We start from the raw sequence: 24749 nt of genomic DNA, 5'->3' as shown, positions 1-24749 counted from the left end.
TGCAAAATCCCATTGAACTTCATTGGGCAGCCAGTATCTTCCCACAACAAACACTGTCAGAAAACTAAGTAACCCTCCCGGCCATGAAGCTGTAAAAAAAAACATTGGGATGAACAATCAAATTCCCATCTGAAAAGCCCATGCAAAGCAATACGCAAGGTAACCAAGTAGAGAAAAATTACTATTTGGGATATATAGGTACAAGAATATTATACTGCATCCAGACTCAATTTACTCAAGAAAATGAGCTCTTATGTCTGCAGAAGCAGCATGCACCTTGATCTGTACATTTAATCTATGGTAGTTAAAACAAAAATAACCTAGAAAGTTTATGGCTAAAACCTGAGCCACTGTGACATACCTATGCACAACTAGGCTGTAAAGCTTAGTATTTGGAATCTGAGAAAGTCTAGTAAAGGAAGGGTTTTTTAAATCTTAAGTACTGGAACATTTCAGCACCACTACTACCAGAAAGGTCATTTCATGGATGCTCTGTAGGAGGCAATGCACTGCATTTTCAAAACCTTCAGACCTAGACAATGACCTAAATTACTACTCATTATCTCAGCAATTGCATATAAAAAGAAACGTCAATTACACTGAATTCTAGAGAAGCTGGCAAAATCACTTGGTCCAAACATTAATGGAAAAGGACTACAGTTAAACAGCATGTAAGTTAGAAAAGCTCATCAGCATTAGAAATCTGTTCAAAATGTTTCACACAATATCATACCCAAACTGCCAAACTCCAGTACTAACACAGTTTCTACAACTTTGCAACTCTTATCACATATAGGATCATGACTTAAGAATTCTGAAAATATGGTATGAGGTTGGCAAGAGCACAGGTATACCACAACAGAGATTTTGTAACTCCATTTACATATTCTTCATTACTGCAAAGCACAATAGACAAAATGAAAATTTCCACTAAACAACTACATTTTAAACTATTAAAATCAGTTAGCCCATTCTTCATTAACATAAACCCGGTGTAAAAGTTATGCTTTGCAACACATACTAAGGACTGATCTTTCATTTGCATGACTGGTATTTTTGAAGATTCAGCAGTGAAAGAAGAATCAGAACAATAAAGCTTTTCCCAGGTTCTCCTGCGTTTAAAATAATTTAGTTTCATGCCAGTAGACTTATCTCCTGCCCCTCCCCTCCCCCCCAAAAAACCACAAAAAAGCAAACCAAATTTACAATGCTTAGTGGTTAGCTTAAGAATTAAATATTGGTGAACATGGGAAGACTTACAGTGGAAGAGACCCTCTGATTAGAGGAGGATGGAGAAAGCAATCAGAAAAATACATGACAGTCTAAAATAACTTCAACAGGCATGTTAAGATGCCTGTTAGGAGATCTTTAACGTGCAAATGTTGAAGCACTACATCCAGAAAACACTCTGGCTAATAACCTGACAAGCAGTCCATGAGTGAGGAACCAGTGAAAAAAAACAATCTGTAGTTCACAAGTTAGCCTGCTGTCCAGAAAAAAAAAAACCTCCTTCATGGTGAACAAACAGAACTGAAAATGAAAGTTGAGTGTCTGGAAAGAACATGAGCCAGCACAAACCCTGTACCTACAACATAACCATAAAGGCAGCACACAGCAGCCTCCCATCTGCAAACTGGGAAACAGCTGCTGAGGCAAAGACGCCCACAAAGCTCAAAGGCCAGTTTTGTGACTGACTGTAGCTGGGGTAAGAACTTCAGCTCCAGAACAGACACAGCTTCTAGGACAGGGTGAGTCCCAAAACAAAAATCCCCACTTCACCTTTTTTGAGGTCAGTCATTGCATATTAAACCTTTCACGAAACCACCTGGAAAGTGATTGGTAAATGTCTACATATGAAGAACTAATTTATTCTTCAAACCACAGCAGAATATTTCCTCAGGAAGACTGATCTAGAGGATTTCAGATATAACACTGCAAAGGGGCAGTGTAACTCCTGTTTTGAGAGATGAAGATTTGCTCATCTTTCTTCACAAGGAAGTATTTATCTGCTTCTGTCAAGACCTCATTCTTTTTGAAATTCCCCCTCCTCATAAATAAGAAGATAATTCCAGCTTTAAGGCTTACTTGCTCACATCCGCCTGGAGTATCCAGGTACAAGCTACCTGAGCTCCTTGGCTTGGCCATTCTGTGCCACCCATGAACAGGAAGAAAAATGTTATAAAAACCTCAAAGGGGTTTTAATTTTTTTATTTATGTCTCAAGACACAACAAATCAACAGCTGCATTAAAAAAAAAATCACAAACCAAAACTAAATGATTGTGAGATAATCCCAACTGAATTAGTTCTTTACACCAAAAAATGTAAACTGCTCTTTCCATATAAGACTAACTTCTTAGGATTTTTAATCCTAGAGAATACACAACAGAAGATTCATCATAAAACAATAGTATCAGCTACAAGCCAAAATTGGAAGCAGTAAACACCAACCATGCAGTATTCTGGTGTGAGTTTGCTCTTTTTGCAAGTCCTTTCCAAAACCAAAACTCCAAAGTTGTCTTCAGTCAGCAGATAAACAACAAACTAGAAAAACTTTCATTTGTCTAGTCAACTATGAAAATTATGTCTTTAGTCAATTGCCAGGAAGCAGAAGTTTGCAGATACAGGACTGAAAGGGGAACAGTCTCAAAAGACCACAAAGATCACTAAGACTTTGTGTATATCTAGCAACAATTGCCATCCATTTCACAGTCTTCTGCACATAGTAAGTATCCTAAAGCCCACTGTAGAGAGTTCTACCTATGACCAATCCAAAAGCTGACAAGGCTGGGCCAGACAGCTCATAGACTACGTGAAAATAATAGCACATACACTCACACAAGAGCCAGAGGCATAGCATAAGACAATGGTGATAAATATCCAAGGAATGGACTGACTTTCCAGTACACTTGAGTCCACTGATAGCTTTGCAATCTGTTTCATTAAGGATACAGACAAAAATTTCTTACTAACAAAATAAAGCTTGTGGAAAGGCAAAGCAAGCAGATTAGTCCTGCAAAGGTTTCTCTACCTGATACATAATCCCTAGAGATCTTAGTATATAATCAGACACAGAAAAACTGAGATGTAACAGAGCAGACAAAATCTAGCCTATGAGCTCAAAAACACTCAGTAATCAGGCAGCAAGTGATACAGCTAAATCTTGATCTCTGTAGAGAGGCACAGAGTTATTCCACATTATGTTATTTATGGTATTATTAGCGTACTTCTTTCCATAGGTAACAAGAGGATACAGAACAGATCGCTACTGCCACCCTAAGATTCAAAGAAAAGGAAAGGCAAGTACCTCCACAAAACAACATCTAAGTAGGTAATCAGAAAGTCTTTACCTGTGGTACTCTCAACATCCAAAGGTATATAATAATTCCATTTAGGAATTGTACCACTACTGAACACTTAGGCAAGTTTTCTTTGTAGAGTCAAGAAACAGGCCTAACTTGCCGTGGCTACATTAAATCTGTAGTGAGAAAGTGGGTAAGACAGTAGATGGAGCAGGTCCATTTCTTTCAACAGCAGTCCAGTTAGACTGGATTAAATAATATAAATTGCACCCTAAACTGTGTGTGAGAAAGCAACTTCAAAATCAGTGTGCTAACTTGTGTTGCATACTATGGATTATTTTCTTAGTTTTGGACCCTACTTCTTAGAAGTCTGCCTTTGACAGTGTTTGATCTGCAAGACACAAGGCAACTCCCAGCCTGGGTTGGAAACCCACCTGGCACCAAAATGGACTTTAAACTGGCACAGATTAAGGATTTTGATTGTGCGTTCTGAAGTCAATAACATGTGGGTGCCTTATCAAGTGATCAATTTTCAAATGAGCTACAAAGTATTTACTCAAAGCTAGTTTTACTACAAGAGCAGCTAGCAGCACCAGCAATACAAAGGTTCTCAAAGCATGCAGGTAAGGTAGAGATTTCTGAAAACACAAGGAAAATATATCCATACAAGCTATTTAGCAAAGAAATCTACATGTGGGTTCAAGTGCAACATGTTAGTTTTTGACATGCTTTCTAGCCTACAGTCATGATTCAGTCATTTTTTTCATTTCTGGATTAAGACAACAGACCTCTATTCACCTTTCAGAATGAAAGGGGCATTTTATCAATATGGAGATTATCTGGTTATAGCAAATAGGCTGCAGTGAACGATACTGGTTATCTAACAACTTGTCCACATGCTACAAAATAGCAAGAATGCTTTACTCTCATGTGTACCAAACCCCTCAGACTTAAGACCTTCAAGCATTCAGTCTCAAAGAAAAGTTGGTATATATGAAGAAACAGCATCATGTGTGAACAGCGATGCCTGAAGAACTCTGCATACAAGATATGCAAGACAACTCACTCCAGCACTTACCTCACTGCTGATCTTACAGAGAGGTAAGAGACTTCACAGTTCCTGTTCCTGCATCCCATTTGTTATATTATATCCTGAACACCAACATATCAAATTAGAAAGCTGCTGAGCAGTCACCATTTTACAAAAATGTTTCTGGGGGATCAAATTATATCACAGTCATTAGGTTCACAATGAAGCAAGTGGACAAGGCTTAATATGGGACACTGCATACAAAGCATGCACATGACTGGGTTGACAGGAGCCACAGATGATGTTGGACTACACAGAAAACATGATACCTTTACTGTGCTTTCAGACAAAGAATAACAAGAAGCTGCTGAGGTCAGTATCTTCCCTGTGTGGCAACATGAAAGCTATCCAGGAATCGAACAGGACCTAGATGTAACAGAGGAAGTGCCCAGAGGATACAACCAATACTCTAGAGAAACCTGCTGTTCAAGGCTTGCAGTGAAGCATCAGCATTACAGGCCCCAAAATGTATTGTCTGAAATGCCCTTAAAAAAAACAAGCCAGAACTTAAAACATGAAAACAAAAAAAAGGCAGAACAAGATCAGGAGACACATTCTCACAAGACAATTCAGGTATCCATGAAAATGCAGAAGTAAAGGTGGAGGTAAAGGTGGAGCACAGACTTGAAACAAAGTGCTAATAAAGAAAGTCATCAATTCCCAAGGCCTCTGCAATTGCAGAAAATTAAGCTAAACATGTTCAGGCAGTTTTATTGGGGAAAAATACCAAACACCAACACGTCTAAGAAAGAAGCAAAATCTCTTTAAGATTACTACCAGGTGGGTGTGAGAGAACTTTGCTGTACAGTATTCTAGATGTCAGATTTATTCTTACCATTAAAGCCCATTAAGGAGAAGGCTTTTCATGTAGATCCTCTATGAAGCCGCAATTACCCAATGGTAACACAAACTCCACCAAACCATTTTTCCTAACTTTAAAATACAGAGTTAATTTAATCTACAAATTAGTAGACGCAAAACGAAGGGTTAAAAATTTAACATCAGCCTAAGATATTAAGGTCTAGATTCAAGATATTAAGGTCTAGATTCATCACTGCAACTACTGCTTCCAAAATCCTAGGATATCAGCCCCTATATAACCCTAATCATCGCTCACGCCCAAAGTGGAATTATGATGGAGAGGTCTTCACTATCTCTTATGCAACAGCAACTGAGGATTCCTATTCTGTAGTAGACTATTTGGGTAACAAAGCCTTCTGCATTAGACTACGATATTAATTCTGTTCCCTACAAGAAACTGAGGAAGCACTGCCTCCTTCCTTCCCTGCTAATCCAGAGAAAACCTGAATTTGTTCACTACATCAAGAAACTTGGTAATGTGAAGACTGCAAACAATACAAGCAGAAAACGCATCTGAAAAGGACATACTCAAAACTCTTGGAAGACCACAAATGCAAAGGCACAAAACTTGTTAGCACATCATGGTAGCACACAACTTCAGGCACAGATTTTTTAAGAACCACCAAACGTTTGTTGGTCTAAGTCCAACTCGCCATCTAGAATGCACATAATTTCATTATTAGTTGTAACAACCAGGTATAAACATAAGTATTTTACAAGTGTAAACAAACAAAAAATATCATTCTAAAGCGGCAAAACCCTATCATTCAACATCTACTGAAGTCCTAGAATTAAGACTTTTTTTTTTAAGCTATCCTAATTCCTATTCAAACACTGGTGTCAAACATCAACTCTTGCTTAAAAAAAAAAATCTCAGTTTTGTGAAGTCTCAATAATCTGCAAGTTTAAGCCATACTTGTCCCACATATCAACACAAATGCCAATTTTAGTAGACTCTGGTTGATGCATGTTTTTTGCAATTTCAGAATAAAATCGTATTTATAGCAAACTTTTCATTATCATATGCAAAGTTCTTCAAAAACCAGTAGTTAGAGATACAGATGATAGCAGGTGTTTATCACTGAAAATCAGTGAAAATTCAATGGTTATGACTCTGGAATATAGAAATGTAACTGTCCCAGGGAAACAGAAGTGGTGTAATCATGTGGAAAAGACTGGGTGCAAGAACCAAGATAGGGTATGTTTAATGTTTTAGTATTATTAAGGCGGAATTTCAGAGACACTGTTGTCTCTGTACCCACCTATTCATGCCGCTACCTTACACAACACAAAGGTACTAGTCTTGCCATCACTAATGGCCCAAATAAGACGAAATTTTAACATTTTAATTATATATTTATTTTAATATAATATAATTTAAAATACTGAAGTTACACAATTTCCTTGCGAACATGTTGCTCTTTGCGTAAATTTCACTGTGCTACCTTTTAACTTTAGTGAAAAGCCTCTAAATTAGTATTCTTACTCCCCAGACTATCGTGTGTATGCCACAAACTCCCTTAAGACCATCTTAAATTACCTACTGCTGGCCTGTGGACTTGTTAAATAGTAAGAATGGCATTTCAGTTGGGAGTCTGGTGAATTGTGGACCACCGTGCATAAAATCTGGAAAGTTAGATGCCCTGCTGGTCTGCTATACTGGGTGGGCAAAAAACAGGTACATGCAGATAGGAAGGGAACACCCATATGTGCACAAACACACTGAATCAGTTTCATTTTAGAAGTGATTACAAATCAGTTTCAAGAAAAGAGTAACATCCACTTCATTGTCAAGTTAACCACAACTTTGGAACTATGTAATCTACATAAGCAATTACCAAAAAGCCAAGTCAGTTTTCTGAGTATTACTGACTTGAGTTCCTTCAACATTACTCCCAGGTAAAACTAAAAAGCAGCGAATTTAAGTACAAAAAAATACACAAATAAACAAAAAACAGAAGTCAGAAGATCAAGACCTTTTTTATCTTGAACCAGTAATTCCCCAGAGCTCCTGAAATTATATTCAGGAATACATAAAAGGCAGTTTAGCTTCAGCAGAATTTGTACTGAGCAAGCAATACAGCAGCATTTTGCCAAATTTTATTTTTAATTAGAATTCTAAAAAAAAAAAACTGAGAACCAGATTATTTTCGTTCACTAACACAGCAAGAGTATGTTGTAAGAAAGATTATCTATTCAGTCCTGCTTGGGAGTTCTACAAAGCAATAAAAAGTAAATCACAATTCTGCAAGCAAACAGATACGGTTGAAAACTCTACTTACATCTCTTACGGAGGTGTAATGAAAGGTGCAGTATGGAGGTATTTCACACCATCAAATGGAGAAAAAGAAAAATCTTTCTCTGTCCCATCTCACAAACACCAATAATAGAAAATAACCTGTGCTGTTTCTGAAGGTCCTGTACCTGACTTGAACGTTTTAATGAAAACCCTAATTTGGAGCACGATTTCATCTCCTTGCTGTTCCTGAAAACACATCTGACATCACAAATTAAACCACAAGTTACTATGATTTGAGTTCACCAGAATTCAACACTCCTTTTTCTGATTTTCTTCAAAAAGTTTGGGAAGAAATGCATGCTTGAAAAAGAATACAGCACGTCAAGTTTTTAAGAGAACTTTAAATACATTATATGCCAATCCATTTTGAGTAAACTTGTCGCTATTTTGGAAGAAAATGAAGTAATGTCAGATACATCACTTACTGGTCAGGGAGAGGATTTCTATGAATTGCCCTAGTTCAAGTCCTACAAATCCAACGTAACCACCGAAGTTTTTTGTCAGTGCATACAACCATACGCAGAGATAGATATATTTTATATTTCAGCCTGCTGCTACAGTTTAAGACAGAAAAGCCAAATCTTTGGGAAAGAGGTGTGCACTGCTTATCTGTCAGTGAAATCTACACAGCAAGTTTACTCCATTTGTCAAATAATAAATCCAAATGACTTTTGGCCAAGCCCACTGTCCTGGTTTCAGCTGGGACACCCTCTCAGAGGGGGCACTAGTTCGGGTGATGAGAAAGATTTAAGCACTATATTTATATTGTTGGAACAAGCACTGAAATGCTGCTCCTGCTAAAGCAGCTAAGCAAGACACTGAGGCGATACACTGGAGGTAACCAAGCAGTCTAAAGAGAAGATGCAAGAAAAACACATTAAATCATACCAAATTAAAATCTTATAAAGTCACTTTCCCCACATTGTAAAGGTACAAGAAAACAGAATTCCTACAGCAGAAGTTCAGCATTTATCCCTAGTACCTTATGAAACCCGCACCCCCTAAAATTGTACGCCAAACCCTAGAGTCTGCTAGACCTTCCCAGATAAACTCTGGCTTTCTGCAAATACACAACTGATCAATAACCTGAACTAGGGACCCCCTAGACTAAATCCAAACCCTGCTCTAGGGCCATGAGGGGCAAGATGCAAAAACTAGTAGCTTTGGGGTTTTTTTTAATCTAGGATTTAAATTCCCAAGTTCAGCAACAAAGGTCTTCCCAGCAATATCAAACTTGTGAATCTGTGTTTTTAAACTGCAACAGTAAACTGGTTTTCTAGTCTCAAAGGGTTTTTTATTTGCAAGTGCTCAAGATTTAGTTTTACATCACAATATGTACAGTCCTTGTCTTGTAGTGGGTATTTCTTTTCTAAAAAGTTAGGTACCTTTCTAACACAGCTCAGAAAATTTACATACCTATGTCAGACACAAACACATAATCCACCTGGTAAAAGGGGCAAAAAAGCAGAGATATAGCAGTTCATAAATCTATGAGGTTCAAAAGTCTGCAAGATTTTCTTTAAAATGTTACTAAGCACCATATGAATGATTGGTTTACTTTCTAAAGAAAATCTTGCAGACTTAAATTCTCTAAATTTATTCCTAATGCAGTTAATTTGAGAACCTACTTAGCTACAAAGCAAAGATGCCCATTTTTGCCACAGAAGCATCCACTGATATAATACTCGATTTACAGTATATGCCATCCATCAAACTGTTTTAAGGCATCTCTCATCTCATAACTACTAATACTCTGGGGGAAAAAAACAGCAAAGAAGTGATTCTCAACAAGACAGGACAACAATATCTATCTGATAGCTCTAAGTTAAATGTAACTAATGGCTTGGTCTTCAACATCAGCCAAAAACCAGACTTGTGAAAAGTATTTAATTTTAAAAGTAGGATATACAAACACTAGGGAAAACACCCATAAACTGTCTGAAAACAAAATTGAAAGCAGTGCCTATGCCTCTGGAAAAGGCAGTGAGACAAGATCAATATGATTCATTTTGAGCAAAGAAACATCCCAATACATTTATAACAAATGAAAGATGAGTATCAGTCAAAATTGCAGTAGCCCAGGCAAGGTTTCATTACAAGTCTTAGACCTTTGATGTAAGGGAGAGTAAAGTTTTAAAGGTCAGAAGCATTTACCTAGAAAAAAAGGAACATACAAACTTTAGAAAAGATGGGTACTGGAAGAAACATTAAAGATGTGCTATTACTCAGAAAAACAAGACTTTTGGATATAGTAAACTAAAGGATATTAAGGAACATACCACAAATATGCACACTGATCTCTGACATAACACACATGCCAACTAATTGTAGAAAACCGACTTCCAACATTATAACATGCCAGAAACACTAAGCACTTAAAATCCTATTTTCAGATCTAGCAACCCAAAGACATGATACCATACAACCACACTGCAGCAGAGAGTATACTCCATTTTTATTCCTTGACAAAACACAGCAGTTCTGAATTCAAAGCCCAAAAAGCTTTCCTAGTTTACAGAAAACAGATTTTCTTGGGGGTAGGGGGGTGGAGGGGGCTGTAAAACATGATTAAACTCTCCCTTCCTGAATACACCACACAGAAATCTGTAGGGGCACCTGCATTACTGCAGGAATAATTGACAGGTTCACAAATTAAATATATATATACACACACACACAGGTTTAAGGCATCCAGCTACAACTGTATACTAAAGACTTCCACTCATTTACTCAAGAAGGTAACTTCAAGATCGACTCAAATTATTCTGTTATACTGGGGGAAGGCTGGGGGGGGCGGTGGGGGGAAGGGAAGGTGTGGAGTAGGCTGCTATACAGCAGTTCGCTAATACAATGTTAAAAAAAGTCTTGGTAGACTAGGTGCAACATATCAAAACAGTGTTTCTAACACTAAGGAACAGTAAGCAAACCCAGCTACACTGGGCAAAGTATTTGTGTCAGTGTAACAAAGCTAGTACACAAGAGCTGTGCAAGCATCCAGTGTCACAAACTCACATCCTGTACTAAGGATACTATACCAACAAAAGGTGACCCCACTGCAGAGCTGTAACGGCCCTCGAAACACCTGGACAAGATCTGTGTTATTACCATTACTCCTTGCAACAAATGTAACATTTAAATAGAAAAAAAAATTGTAGAAAATCCTCTAGCAGCTTACGGGAATCCACACAGTCCTGCTCCTGAAGCTATTTTAGACACACAACTTTTAAGAAAAGAAAAATGAGACCATTCAAAAATTCTAATATCCTACATGACACTGACAATACCAAGACTTTCTAAATTACTGAAAAATGTTTGTTACAAGATGTGCTACAAACATTTTGGTTGCCCTGTAAGTCTGTTATTCTCACCTTCTAAAGAAGGAATTGGCATTAATTAACTCAAAACTATACCAATACAGTATGTTCTACGCCAAAGCAAACTCTGAGCAGGGAATACAGAAACCATTTAAGACTTCTAAGACAGAAAGAGATGCAGCACTCCAACAGCAGTGAGAAATGCAGCTGGCTGCTGCCAATAAATCAAGCATATTAGGACAATCTTTGCTGACTTCTAGAAGAAAAACACCAACATCTGAGTTTAGTACATTCCGTGCCCAGAATATCACTATGATCCAAGTCTACAGTGAAAACATGAGTGAATTAGAGACACGACATAGTCTTCAATACAATTAACGTCTGCAAGTTTGGAAATAAAGTTATCTCGTCAGTTATTGTTTTTTGATATCTAACAGGCTAAAACAGTATTTCAGATTAAGAAATTAGTCAAAAAGTTAATAGCAAAAGAAACACTGAAAGATCCACTATGCCCATGTGCTGGAAAAAGTGTCATCAACAGCGCAAGTTTATTACCTTTCTCCTTCCCTCTCTAATGATGCTGTGATTCTAACAGTTTTAAAAAGAGTGCCTGAGTAAGTACATAAGCACTATATTATTTATGTTCTATAATTAACTATGGAGTGGGGACAATATAACAGATTCTATAAGTGGAATTTCCTTAATGAAAGCTGATTGCACTATTTCAAAGCAAATTTAAGGAGCAGTTAGTGAAAAAACGTAAACTCCAAAGCAGTTTCCCACAACAGCAAAAGTGAGACAAAAAAAAAAGTCTCTCAAGTAGCAAATGAAAAAAATACAACTCTCAAAACTAATTGAAGAGGTTTGATATTATTTAATTAGAGAAACAGATATGAGAAACAGATATGACATCATGTCAAAAAACACAGAAAGTACAACTGTCCCAAATTCAGTTAAGTTGTCAACAAAAAAAATCCAGAACAGGAATCCTTTAACAGTATTTCTGTAGGATATATGAAGTGTTTGCACCACTATAAACCTCTGCATAGCTATCAGGTGATGACAATCGCAATCACTTTGAGAAAAATTATCCCGTTCATACACTACTGAAACAATCCCTAATGTTTTACCATAACTGTAAAAAGTTTTTATTAAGCTGCCCAGTAAGTGAACAACTAAAACAGACTTAAGTATTCTGTGAAAATCTGCATCTGTTAAACCAAAATAAATTCAAAAATTATCCAATTTGTGACAAGACAACTGATCACAAATGTCTTAGATGTGTGCTCATCTGAACCAAAATTTGCCTTTAACTTCCATATTTTTCAAGTATCAGGACTTTTTTCACAAAATATATTTTTATTTCATCTCTCTAAACAGAGCATGAAAACCACAGTTAAGACAAAATAAAAATGGTTACTACTGAATTAAGTACCGATTTCCAAGTGTTGCACAAAAGAACGAACAACTAGCTCCTGCTGAACAGCAGCTTCTCCAACACTCTTCTACTCTCTTACTAGAGACCTGTTGATACTAGGAATAGTTATGTCCTCCAGTTACAACATAGTATTGCCTCTATCTAATATGGTCTAAAAGTTAGACACAAACTTTTCAAAACTAATACATCACTCACCAAGAACAGAAAAGGCAAAACCCAAAATTTTGAAGATAATTTCAAGTCAATCACATCCACTGCTAAACCAAGAACGGGCTACTAAAGCCTCCTGTTTACAGTCAAATGAGAAGCTTTAAAAAAAACCACCCAACCACTACCAAAAGCCAAACCCAAACAACCAACCCTTCTCCTTTCTCTTGCCAGCTGTTAACTGCATTGAACAAGAACACTGGTGGCTTCGGAAATGCCACTACTCACCAAACTGACAGGAGGAAGCCTCCTCCATATCCCATAGGCCAAGATCTAAAGTGAGTTCAAAGAAACTCCTGCAGGACAGGTAACCAAGTACTCTCACAGCATAATTGCTACCAAATACTCATCTGCTTCACAAGAAGCATTACAAAGCTGAACAGCCCTTTGTTACTCCCTCCCCCCTTCCAGTACAACCATTTCACATTTGCTAGGGCTTGGGACACCCAAGATTTCCAACCTCTAGCTTACCTTTGAAGGACTGCAGAGAAGCCCCCCCTACCTCCACAGCCCTTAACTCTACAGGGGAATTTCAGACATTTTGCTCTCCCAGCAAAGAAATGGAAGATGCAAGATGAACTACACTCCATATTGATTCTTAATGCAAATAAGGTGAAATAAGATTTAATTTCTAAGAAGGTAAAAAGTCTCGCTTAACCTTATGCCCCAAGCTTGAGATCTGGATTTTGGTTTTAGTTGGGGTTTTTTCCCCTAAAGCCGATGGTCTATCTGAATCAGAAAAACAGCTTTTAGATATTATTCTGTAAATCAAATACGCAGACTGCAAGTAAGAAGAAAAAAAAGAAAAATGGCAGAGAAATAAATCTTGTTTCTAACAGAGCTGTAAAAAACCCCTTGTATATATGCAAAAGCAAGAAATAAGACACATTTGTGTGTACGAACGTACACACGTAATTCAACAATAAAGTGTACAAAAGCATCATCTTTAGCACTATTTCGTATTTCTGTAACTGGCATTAAAGGTACATGCTTAGCAAAGAGCTCGGTAATAACTACTATTGTGAAAGACACGAAAATGACAAACTGTTAAGTCTTATCTGCAGTTGATCAAAAGCACAATAAACTGAACAGCTTTGCTTTCAATCACTTCCAAAAAAATAGAAGGGCTGAAACATCCGAACACCCTTCCTATGCTATTAATGCCAATAGGTTCAAACGGAGCGAAAACGGGAGAAACAGGCAGATAGAAAGGACTAAGGCAAGCACGAGTTAACAGCAGCAAAAGGGAGGAGGAAAATTAGGCAGAAGAGGGGAGAAAAGAGCTGTAATTGCGGCCCCGAAGGTGGGGAGGGCCTGGGCCCCCGAGACTGACCTGTGCCGTCGCTGGCGGACACGGAGAGCGCCGGTGAGGAGAGTTTAGGCCGCTTGGCTGAAGGCGGGCCCGGCTCCACCACATTCTCGGCCATTTTTAATTCTTTTTTAGACAATCACTCAGAGCAGAGAGACCGTGGGGGGTGAACCCCAAAACCTTCACCTTCTTCTCGGGCCCCGAGTCAGCTGAAGAACAACAATAACGCCGAGAGCGAGCGCGGAGGATCTGGCGGAGGAGGGGGGGGCAAGTTCCCCTTTTTCTGCCTCTCGGCTCCGGGAGGGCGGCAGCGGAGAGGCAGGGAGAAGGTGGGAGCAGGGGCGGGAGGGGAAGAGGCCTCTTCCCCCAGGCAAAAGGGCTGAGCAAAGATGGGAAGAGCAGGTATAACCCCCGCCAAAAAAAAAAAAAATTTAAAAAAAAAAAAAAGCCGCTGGGGTTTGGTTGGTTGGTTATTTTTTTTTTCCCAGTAAAATTAATCCCGGCTGTTGTGCTGCTGGTGCTTCCTTGCCGCCGCCGCCACCATCATCTTCATCCTTCGGGGGGTCTCCTCCTCCTGCTGCCTCCTCACCGCCGCCATCAGCCTCTTCCTCCTCGGCGCCGTCCTCCTCCTCCTCATCGCCACAAGGAGGCGGGCGAAGGAGGGGAGAGGAGGAGGAAAAAAGAAAAAAAGATCACCGTCCTTTAGCAGCTCCTTCCCCCTCCAACACCACCCTGCAAAAAAATACCCACCACCAGCGGCAGGGCTGGGGGGGAGGTGGTGGGGCGAGCGGCAAGGCGTGCGCGGGGTCCCCAGCTCCACTCGCTTCTTCCTTGCCCGTCGCTAATGGCTGCAGAGAGGGGAGCTGTAAGGATGAGGAGGGTGAGGATAAGTCCCAGGAGTCTCCGCTTCACATCTTGTTGTGCAGGGAAGGAGGAGGGGTTGTTGTCCTGATGGAGGCAGCACCGATCGCAGGATGGGAAGGTGGAGGGCGGGTTTCAACACCCTCTCTGCCCCCCCCTCCCTTCTCTTCTTTCCCCTTCCTCTTTCTCTCGCTCTCAGTAGCGAGCTGCCCCCCCCCCTCCGGCGCAGGCAGAGGGGCCGATCCCACAGCAGCGGCAGGAGGAGGAGGAGGAGGAGGAAGAAACCGGCCCCTCCCCCCCTCTGCCTACCTTCCCCCCTCCCGGGCGGCCGAGGATGGTTGCGAGCGCTGGCGCCGGGCAGGGAGGGGGCTGCCCGTCTCCGCTCCCGCGGACCCACGGGCTGTGCAGGGCGCGGAAAGCGAGGGGGAAAAACCTCGGCCGCTGCGCGGGCGCGGCGGGGACTCGCTCTTCGCCTCTGCGAGGGTGGGGAAGGAAGCGAAGAGGTTGGTAGTCGGGGTGGGAGGGGAGGCCGGTCAGCGACCCCTCCGAGAAAAGGAGGGTGGATAAAATCAAAATAAGAAAACAGAAGAAAAATTACGCCGGGGGAGGGCGGGGGACTCGCCCCGGGGTGGGTTAAATAGCCGGGAGGGGGAGGGGGTCCTCGACGCTCCCCGGCGGGGGGGGGGGGTGGGGCGGGACGGCGCAGGCAGCGCGGGGGCCGAGCGCAGGCTCCCTACTGCCCCTGCCTGGCGCTCGGCAGCGGCCCGGCTGCGGCCGCTCCTGTGGCGTGTGTGGCGGAGCGGGCAGAAGCGCGGGTGGAGGGGAGCAGAGGCGAGAAAGAAGTCGCGGAAAAAGACAAGAGAGAAAAGGAGAGAGAGAAGATAGAGGGGGCGGGCAGGCTGGGGGGGGGGGGGGGGGGGCGTCTCGGCTCCTCGCTTCTGTCCCCGTCCCCTGGCCGGGCCCCTGGGTCTCTGCGCTGCCCTCCCCCTGGCTCGCCCCGTCCGGCTCGGCCTCTCGCTCTCGCTCCCTCCCTCAGTCGCTCACACACAAACAAAATGGCGGCTGTTGTTTCTTCACTCTCCCGAGTCCTCGGAGGGAAGCGAGCAGCGGCGGCGGCGGCCGGAAATGAGCCAAGAGAAAAAGGGGGCGGGGCCAGGCCTGGGGGCGGGACCCGGCGGCGCTGGCGCACACAATGGAACGCGGGGGGCTGGCGTGCCGCGGAGGGGGTAGAGGAGCGGAACCGCCCGGCAGCCGTCACGACATCGCGCCCGTCCAATCAGCGTCCGCCCCTCGCCAGGTTCTTCCGCAAACTCCCTGGCTCCGCCCCTTAAAGGCGAAGAGCTATTTCATGGTAATTAAAAAAAAAAAAAAAAAAAGGCTCCTTCTGCCTTCTCCTTCCCCTCCCCTCACGCTCTTTTCTGTCGGCAGAAAAGTGCGCGGCGCCGGCCCGGGCGAGGGGGTCGCTTGGCCCCGCCGCGCTGCCCCGTATCCGCCGCCCGGCCCGGTGGGCTGGGAGGCCGCAGGCAGAGCGGGCTCCTCCCGCCGCGGCGCTGCCTCACGGGTGCCGGCGCACGGCCGGTTCCCGGCGGGCGGGGCGCTCCTTCCGCCGGCGCCGGGCCTTGCTGCGCCACAGCTATGGCAGGCTGGGCCGGCGGGCGGGCAGGCCCCGGGGCGGCCGGGCGGGGGTACAGCCCCCACGGCCTAGGAGGAGCGGGGATGGCAACGGTGCCCACAGCCGCAGGCAGCGGGTCAGCGGCCGCACCGACCCCCGGGGCCCGGCGGGGGTGAATGTGCGAGACCTAGAAACACGCTTCGCGTACGGCTCAGCTCGGAGGGGGGAGAGCTGCCGCAGGTTTCCAGCGATGTTACAGAAAATAAATAACAAAAAATCCCCTGAGACAAACCCAAAATATTTTATCCCAAGGAGTAAAGAAGCCCGCAAAACCCACGCTTTATGCCAAGGAGCGGGGAGGGAGGCAGGAGGCGTTACGCGGTACAGCCGCAGCCTGCAAAGGCACCGGCTCCTCGGGGGCCGGGCGGGCCGGCTCGGCGAGGACAAGTAACGGCCGGGCTGCCCTCGGCAAGGCATGCAGCCCCCGGGCTGTCTGAAGGTCAGGATTACTGACCCACCGAGACTTCCCTCCCTATCTTTTAAGTGCTCATCAGCGAGGAAATGGCCCATCACAGCTTCTCCCTGCGGTGCGCCCGGGCTCCCCCGGCCGCGCACCATGGCCGGGCGGGAGCGGCCGGGACACGCAGGCATGCCCACGTTTTCAGTGGAACAACGAGTTCCATCTGATCCAAGCGGGATATTGGCGAGAACTTCTCTCGCCAGCCACCTTCGGGCCTGAATTTTCCACGCTCCTGTGCGTAAGAACCGAAGCAGGTGTTTGGGAAGAGCCTAACCTGGACACCAGAATAAGTGCAACCATGAGAAAAGGTGTGAGCAGAGATTTCCAGCCTTGGAACAGTCATCCACCAGCTCCCTCCACCCACTCCCACACTTCAGCTTCCCTTGTCTGGACTTTATTTCAAGCAGGGTTGTTGTTGTGTCCACCAGTACAAAAGGGAAAAATACAGATAGGGTTATGCTCAAAACACTCCAAAAGTGCTTGAAGATTGTACACCTGTTAGCCTCCCAGAAAATTCTTGGGGCCACAGGCAGTGCACAAATCTGTATGTTTCAAAAGGGAGGTGAAGGGAGCCTTGCAAGGACAAATAAGCAATAACGAAATAGTCTGGAGAGCAGAAAGTCTCAGCACTTTAGCTGTCGGGGCTAACAGCATCACCTTGGAAGTGATGTTATGGTTCTCACAGGCTTTTTGCCTCTTATTGCTACCAACTTCCCCCAAATACTGCAGTTACAGAAGTCTTGTGTTACCTCAATTTATTTATTTTGTCAGATTGACTGTTTCCCTTGCTTGTGAAGCATTTTTTTAAAACACAGCTGAGCCTAATTTTAACTTTTTTTTAAAGTCTCCTTAGAATTAAAAGTTGACTGAAATAATTCTATATAAGGTTTTCAGACTCTGTAGAGGCCATTAATCCATAGTTCAATAAAGAATTAGTGCCAGCTTTATAAAGACAACAAGGTGCGCATAAACACCTAAATGCTTTTAGATGTCAGGCCCTTACTAAACAACAAGGTTGGAGCAAAGCAGATGTTTCAAATAAGAGTTTTGTGACACTAGTTCCTATCAAGAGATTTGATTCTACCAATAGTTGCATGTGTGCTTGTTTCATATAGCACATAGTTCCACTGAAATCGCGCTGTTCTACTTCACCATACTAAAACTAAGCACACGTGTGCTTGCTGGAGCACAGCCTGAGAGATAAAAGTTAAAGAAATAGGTAGTTATTTGCTACTCCAGAGAGTATCACATGGATCAGTTAGTTTTGTCAAGCACAAGAAAAATCTGACAAACAAAATAAAGTCTTTTTTTTTTTTTTTTTTTTTTTTTTTTGGTATGGCTGCCCTTCTGCTCTGGCTACCTGTCTATCTACCCTTTGAACAAGTTCCAGGAAGTGTACCTGATCTGTGAGAAACATACACTCTTTGGTAAATGCTACCAAACCAGCATAGATCTTCTGAATATTAATTACAGACATAAGTGATTAACTGATACGTTAGTAAAACCATACCTCTGCCTTACAAGCTTCACAACCAGTGGAATATCTTAGTTCTTTACATATTAGGTAGTCATATTCAGTTAGCTTTCCATATTAGAGACTTAAATGCAAGCTGAAATATATGGAAAATAGAAAACAATACTATTTGTGTTTTTTTCTGAAAAAGGTCACCTAAAACAAGAAAGGGGGAAGAAAAAGGAAACTCCAGGAAAATAGGGTTAAGATAAATTAATTATATATCTAAGCAACAAAAAAACCCCATCAGAATCTATGATTTTTTTCCAAAACCACTGCCATTTTCTTAAATGAACCTTAGTACATACACACGACCAACTATTGCTAAATGCTGTCTGCCAAAACAATAACAGACAAAATTACTGGAAAACAATAATAGAACACAAAGCATGCTAAGAAGCAAATACATAAACCTGTACAAATAAAACCAGGAAAGGATTATACTATAAAAAGTAAAATAAACCTATTTACCCAACAACTGCCCCTCCTTGCCTCAGTTTCCCCATTTTTATAGCAAGGGCAGTAGTATTTATCCCTTGAAAATAATACCCAGAGGAATTAATTAGCTCATTATTGCCAGTAATTACAGCAGTCATTATGTACTTTGAGATAACTGGCTGAAAGTACCATAAGTCTGATTAAAATGAGAATCTGCTCAGAAAAGCAATAAGAAGAATGTAGGGCCTTGAACTTTTATCATGGGATCTTGTTTGGTCTGAGCGGGTAGTTACTGAAATTTGTAAGCTCGAGGAGCTGCTTTGAGGTCTACAAAGAATAAGATGAGATCCCGTCACACTGCAGGGGTCAACATGACGCCCAGAACTCGGCATCCCAGCTCCAGCGAGAGAAGCAGGCGGAGGAATGGGACAGTCATCTCCCTCGGCTCAGAGGGAGCCGAGGCTGTGGCCTCCCCTTCCAGCTGCTGAATGGAGAAGCGGTGCGTGATCTCAAAGTCACCCTTCCGACCTCCTCCCGTCCCTAACACAGCTCGGGAAATCACTTATACTAAATAAAACTTCCCCAGTCCCATTCAGCAGGATTTGCCCCGCAGCCCTGCAGCCGCGCAAGCATTTCCGAATGGGGGAGAGGAGCTGGGGACGGGGCACTCCCATCTTCTCAGTCTTGTTTCTGCCTGCAGCTTCCAGCTGTATATCTTCTTCCCTGAGCTTTCCAGGGCTGCTGCTCGTGTCTGGCAGGTGATTTCTCCTGTTCCCCAGCTACCTCCCACCACCGCAGCTCTCTGCTCCCACAGCACCAACCTAGGGGAGCGAAGGAGGAACGATCCCTTCTCCATACCAGCAGGGAGATCTGTGTGTGGAGGGTCCTTCCCGGCACAGGTCAGAGGGCTGAGGAAATGATTTAAGGCTGCAATTTTTGCGAGTAATGCCAGGGCACAGCTATATTTCTGGAAAGCAAGAGCCAGCTGTGCTGGAGCAGAGAACATAGCTCAGTGCAGCACCAACATTAAAACCCAGCAGCGTTTTGATACAAGACAAATTTTATTAAAACCATAAGAAATAACCATCCAATAGCTGGTTCTTGCATCTAGCATATGCATAAAAGAAAGGGCTGGCTTTCTGACAGCAAGCAAAATGCTTTCAGTCCTCGGCCCCAGAAACACAGGCTTCCTCGGTCACACAGTTTTCAATAGCTGCAAACACAGAGTTATGTTGCTAAATGCTAAGGGCTCAGCTGTTTACCAGAAGAATGTTTCCTCCCTGGAACACATGTTTTTGCTTAAAAGTTCTCTAAAAAGCCCACTTTATTTCATTAGCGAATGCAACATTATAGTCCTAACAAACATGCCATGGAGTCTGCCCTTGCAAGAACGAAATAGAAAAAGACGACAAAATTTGACCTCTCAAGAGAGGAGCAGAGAGAGTATCTGCCTAGGAGGTACTGCAGCTTTGAGATCTGGTGATTTACAGCCAGATCTCATGCTCTGAAATGTGTGTAACTTCATACATTGTTTTCAGAGTCCTGTTCATGTTGAAAGCACAAATGTGGAATAGGAGCATGTTCTCCCAGCCTTACCAAGGGCTGGCCAGATTGCTGCTTTTCGCTTTCCAGGCTCAGCTATCCCCTCTGTAACAGGGAGGTGATGCTACTCCCTCCTTGCAGAAAGCACATCTGACTCATTAAATTAAAATGTCGTACTCTTGATTCTTCTAAATGAAATTACACTGTAATTAATGCATTTACATCAGCCGTTGATTTATCCCAGACTATTATGGGGACACAAGCAAGAGGTTCTAGAGTGACAGTGTAATATTTTTAATTCAGAGCCCTTGAACTTGCTGTGCACTCTGAGCTTGTGGAGAGTGAAATGATGGCAAATTTCTGAACAACTTGGTCAGCTCAGCACTATATTTATGATGATCTGCTAAAAATTATCATTGTGAGATGGAGCTCAAGCTAACATGGGAAATCTATGCTGAAAGAATTACATATACTGTAACGATCCAGAGGAAGCACGCTGTTCACATTCCTTTTGCTTCTTTTGACTCTGGTATCCAGTGGGAAAGTTCTTGATAAGTTTTATTGCACTGCAGAAGGTATAAACAATGTGCTTTGAAATCTGCTGAGCTTAAAGCCAAAACTTATCTTTTCATTTGTTTCCGGAATTGTCCCACAGATACAAGTCCACTGTCCACACATGTGCTTGTAAAGAACAGAATACATTTATTTCTGTTATATCTTCCCTTCTTTTCCTGGTTTTTTCATGTAGTATTCCTTAATTTTATTTTTTTTTTACTTGCCGCAACTTTCTTCTATATGTTGAACTGCAATGTGTTGTTTGATGTCTGCAAAGAAGGAAGAAATAACATTTTTTTCTGATTTACTAGTTTTCATGCTTCAAGATATAAAGTGATTCCTTAGATGGGGTCAGGCAGGAATTTACTCGGTGGCAGAGAAATGTACTGAATCGAGAGGTTTTCAGTACAGAGGGTATTGGCCTTCTGACAGAGCTAATGGGACCCTGTTGTTCACGGAATAATACACTTGGTTAATCAACACAATCTGAGCTGTTTTTACAGTTACCATGGAAGAAAAAATTTCCACAGGAAATATAGGTCTGGTTGGGTGTTTTGCTTTTTCTGTTTTTCTCTAAAAAGATCTTTTACTTTCTTGGCTTTTTGGCATGCTAGAAAAGTCAATGCCTTCATGAGTGCTTTCCTTCTACATGCAGACAAAAGTCAATAATTAACCACAAACACCAAAAGCTGATTGATTCTAATGCAATGACTCCGTGTAAAACAATAGGGTTAATCCTCAGTTCCTTACCTTCCTAATTTATGTGGGCTTATCACTTTTCTTCCCAGAAGTTCTCTCGCAAACCCTCACGTTTCAATGCCTGTGAGGGTTTTTTTTTCTTTTGGTCTCTTCTATCAAGGGACACCGACATCAGGCAGCCCTGGACTTTCTGTTTATATCTTCTGACCACCCCACACACGAGCCCTGTGAGCCTTGGAGAAGGGAGCATCAGCTCCTGATGGTGCTATGCTATTAAAAGCCACCAAGAGAGCAGCAAGAAGGCAGAAGCTGTAGCGGCCCCCCGCAGCTGCTTTTCTTCCTAGTGCTCCCATGTTGTCTGAAACCCTGGAAAGATCATTTCTGCAGAGCAGGGCTGGTTTATGAGCTGATTTGTGATATTTACTCCAACCTCTTTTGCCATCGCAGACCCCTTCCCTTTGATCTCAGGACAGGCACGGGAGAGGGATGACAGAGCGTGCCCCAGGTTACATGCCTGTTGGTGGGATGTCAGGGGAGAGCTGGTCACCTGGTCCAGCATAGGCACTGCAGTAAGGATGCAACCACCTGGGATCAAGCTGAAAACTTTTGAGAAGGCTGGACCAGACATTAAAAAATTTCCATACACCAGCAGGCCCTGATGAAAAGTAAAAGTCATGGCTGGCATGATATTTTGGCAGCAAGGACTTGTTTATCTTTTGTTAGAGCTGAGGAAACTATCAGTTAACTGGGGGAACATGGAGAGCTTTTCTGGTGATCAGAACAGCAACAGTTTCAAGGCTGATGTTACTCCTCTCAATATTTATACTACTGCAAACTTGTTGCTGTTTAAGAAGGATCTTTAAGAAAACAAGGAAAGCAAACCACAAAGTGTGAGATGCATAGTCAGCATCACAAACTGACAGAAAGTTTAGTTCTTTCACCATGGTATATATGATGGGCAAATGTTTTGCGCAGGTGTTTAGGCCCCATATGAAGGGGCTTGGCCATGGTCATTCTGTGTGGTGCTGCAGGGCCAAGCACCCAGCCCCAGGAGAAGTTTCCCTGGGAGACCAGGGCACTGAGCTCCCCTGGACAGAGAAAAATCAGTTGTCTCAGCAGGAGAAAAAAGGGTTGTACACACAACAAATCCTTGCAACACCAACAACCCCCAGCTTCTGCTGCTGCTGCCCTGTGTGGTGAGCACTGGCCCCATGGCTGGAAATGGATAGAGGGGACTGTGTGGCCATGCTGGATGTGCTCCCGGTGTGCCTGCCGCCTGCCTCCCCTGGGACTTCTTAGTGGTGATGTCCCTAACAGCTGCTCCAGTAAAAAGGACAGTGCTTCTGGGCAAGGGGAAATGCAAAACTCAACACACCGGAGTGAGTAGCATAGCGAAAAGTCTGGCAGCTGGATGCGCTGGTTGTCTTGGCAGCTGCACAGGGCTTTTTTTCATTTGCTCTGCTAGATGTAGGCATCTGAATTCCTACTGAAAAGAAACAGAGGTGCCTGAGGCCTCTTGTGATTTTGCAGTTTGCTGGTTCATGTGTCTTCCTATCTGTGGCACTGCCACAGATATATTTGTATAAATGCATATGTTTATTTATATACCTTGGGGGTATAGAAATTAAATGTGTTTTGTTTAGAATATTCAAGCCATCCTGGCATAGGTAGCCCCTACAAGAAAAACCTTTAAAAATTATTTGCACTGAGGTGAGCATCTCTCTATCCGCAGAGGAGTGCGTCAGCTTCCAGAAGGTGAGATGTGGAAGATTCCCTGTTCCTGTGCAAAGGAGCTGAGCCAAGGGCTAACAACAGTGGCCTGACACCACAATGCAAAGGGCGAGAGCATCAGTGCTTGCACACAAGTATCGCACATCAGTGCAAACTGGGCCTGTGGATTCCTCCGTCCCTCCTGGGTATTTCAATTAAAAGCCAAGGAGGAAGTCCAAGAAAATGCCTAAAATGGCTTGAGTCCTTCCTCACCATCTGGAAATGGAAGTCAGCGGTGACTAACTCCAGCCCAGCCACCAAACCCCTCCCTCTGCATCGCTCTGTTCGTTCCCAGCTCCATTCCTGCGTTTGCAAACAGTCAGCAGTGGAAACAGTGAAGCAGCCTGGCTTCAAATGCCAGGAACACACAAGCGGTATGTGACTGCAACAGTGACAGCCATCCACCCATCCCACTGTCTAACCTAGGAAGAAGTGATTAAAATCTGATGGGGATGAGCCTTGATTAAAAGCAAAGGAATGATTTTTAAAAAGGCTGCCGCCAAGTCTGGAAACAAAGCCCAATTAAATCCTGCTGTTGACTTAAATTGGCTTAAAACCAGGCCTCTAACAGCTTCTCCAGTTGGAAAAAAAAAAAGAAAAAAAAAAAAGAAAAAAAGGCTTGTTTATAATATTTTAAGCCAGTTTGGGCGATGTGTTCTGACCTTCTCACAAAGCTAACAGATAGCAGCATCCATAAAGAACAAGACTAGCTGACTGGTCAGGAAAGCTGCAGCCATTACTCACTTGCATTGTGATGGCCTCTGTAATATGTGCTTTTTTGCTGCCGATTCTGTTGTGATTGTGCAGTTGACCTGAATTTGAAAGCATCAGTCCTGAAAGAAGAGTCACCTGGATGTCCGGAGCAGTGGGAGCACATGCTCTGGTGGTGGGTTACTCCACGAGCACCAGGCCAGTTCCTTCTCTCTCTGTTCCCATCCTGCGCCAAATGTGAAGTCTCAGCCCTTCTGCTCGAAATTTCTAACCATCTGTGTGCAAATACCCGATGAAGAGCCTTTTTGTGGGATTTTAGCTGCTCCTTTCCTTCCACCACTCATCCATCTCACGTAAAAGTCCATCAAGACCTTTGTGTGGTACCTACCCCGTGGGGAGCATGATCTCTCCTGGTATCCAAGAATTATGATAATGCAGAAAAATAAAGAACAGAATGGGATGCTTAGGATCCCAGTCATGTCTTATTCAAAATCTTACGGTTCAAAATCTCACCTTCTCTTTCAGTTTACTTCAGTCACAGCTCTTTCCCTAAGGACTTTAAAAGAGCCAGTGTGTGATCACAAGTGGAGGCTAAGGGAGGATAAATCATCTTCTGTGGGGCCCAGGGTGCCCTGTCCTCTCTTCCTTGGTGGTGCAGCATGGAGAAAGATGTCCTTAAAAAGTTTGACTGCTTCTGAGATGAAGCCCTC

The 24749-nt window shown here is 43.0% G+C and overlaps 1 protein-coding gene across 2 annotated transcripts in view; it reads right to left on the bottom strand.

The window, feature by feature from the left end:
- EP300 (E1A binding protein p300) overlaps positions 1–16040 on the bottom strand; it is a 65393-nt gene extending 49353 nt beyond the window's left edge. For both annotated transcript variants that reach the window (XM_040594805.1, XM_040594806.1), the window contains exon 1: positions 13843–16040. In XM_040594805.1, the coding sequence (XP_040450739.1) occupies positions 13843–13936 (94 nt within the window). In that variant the 5' untranslated portion in view covers positions 13937–16040. The remainder of the gene's footprint in view (positions 1–13842) is intronic.
- Positions 16041–24749: the final 8709 nt, after the last annotated feature.

The sequence above is a fragment of the Falco naumanni genome, chromosome 5, assembly GCF_017639655.2.
Source record: "Falco naumanni isolate bFalNau1 chromosome 5, bFalNau1.pat, whole genome shotgun sequence".
NCBI lineage: Eukaryota > Metazoa > Chordata > Aves > Falconiformes > Falconidae > Falco > Falco naumanni.
The sequence above is the reverse complement of the archived record's forward strand: the minus strand, read 5'-3'. Positions and strand labels throughout refer to the sequence as shown.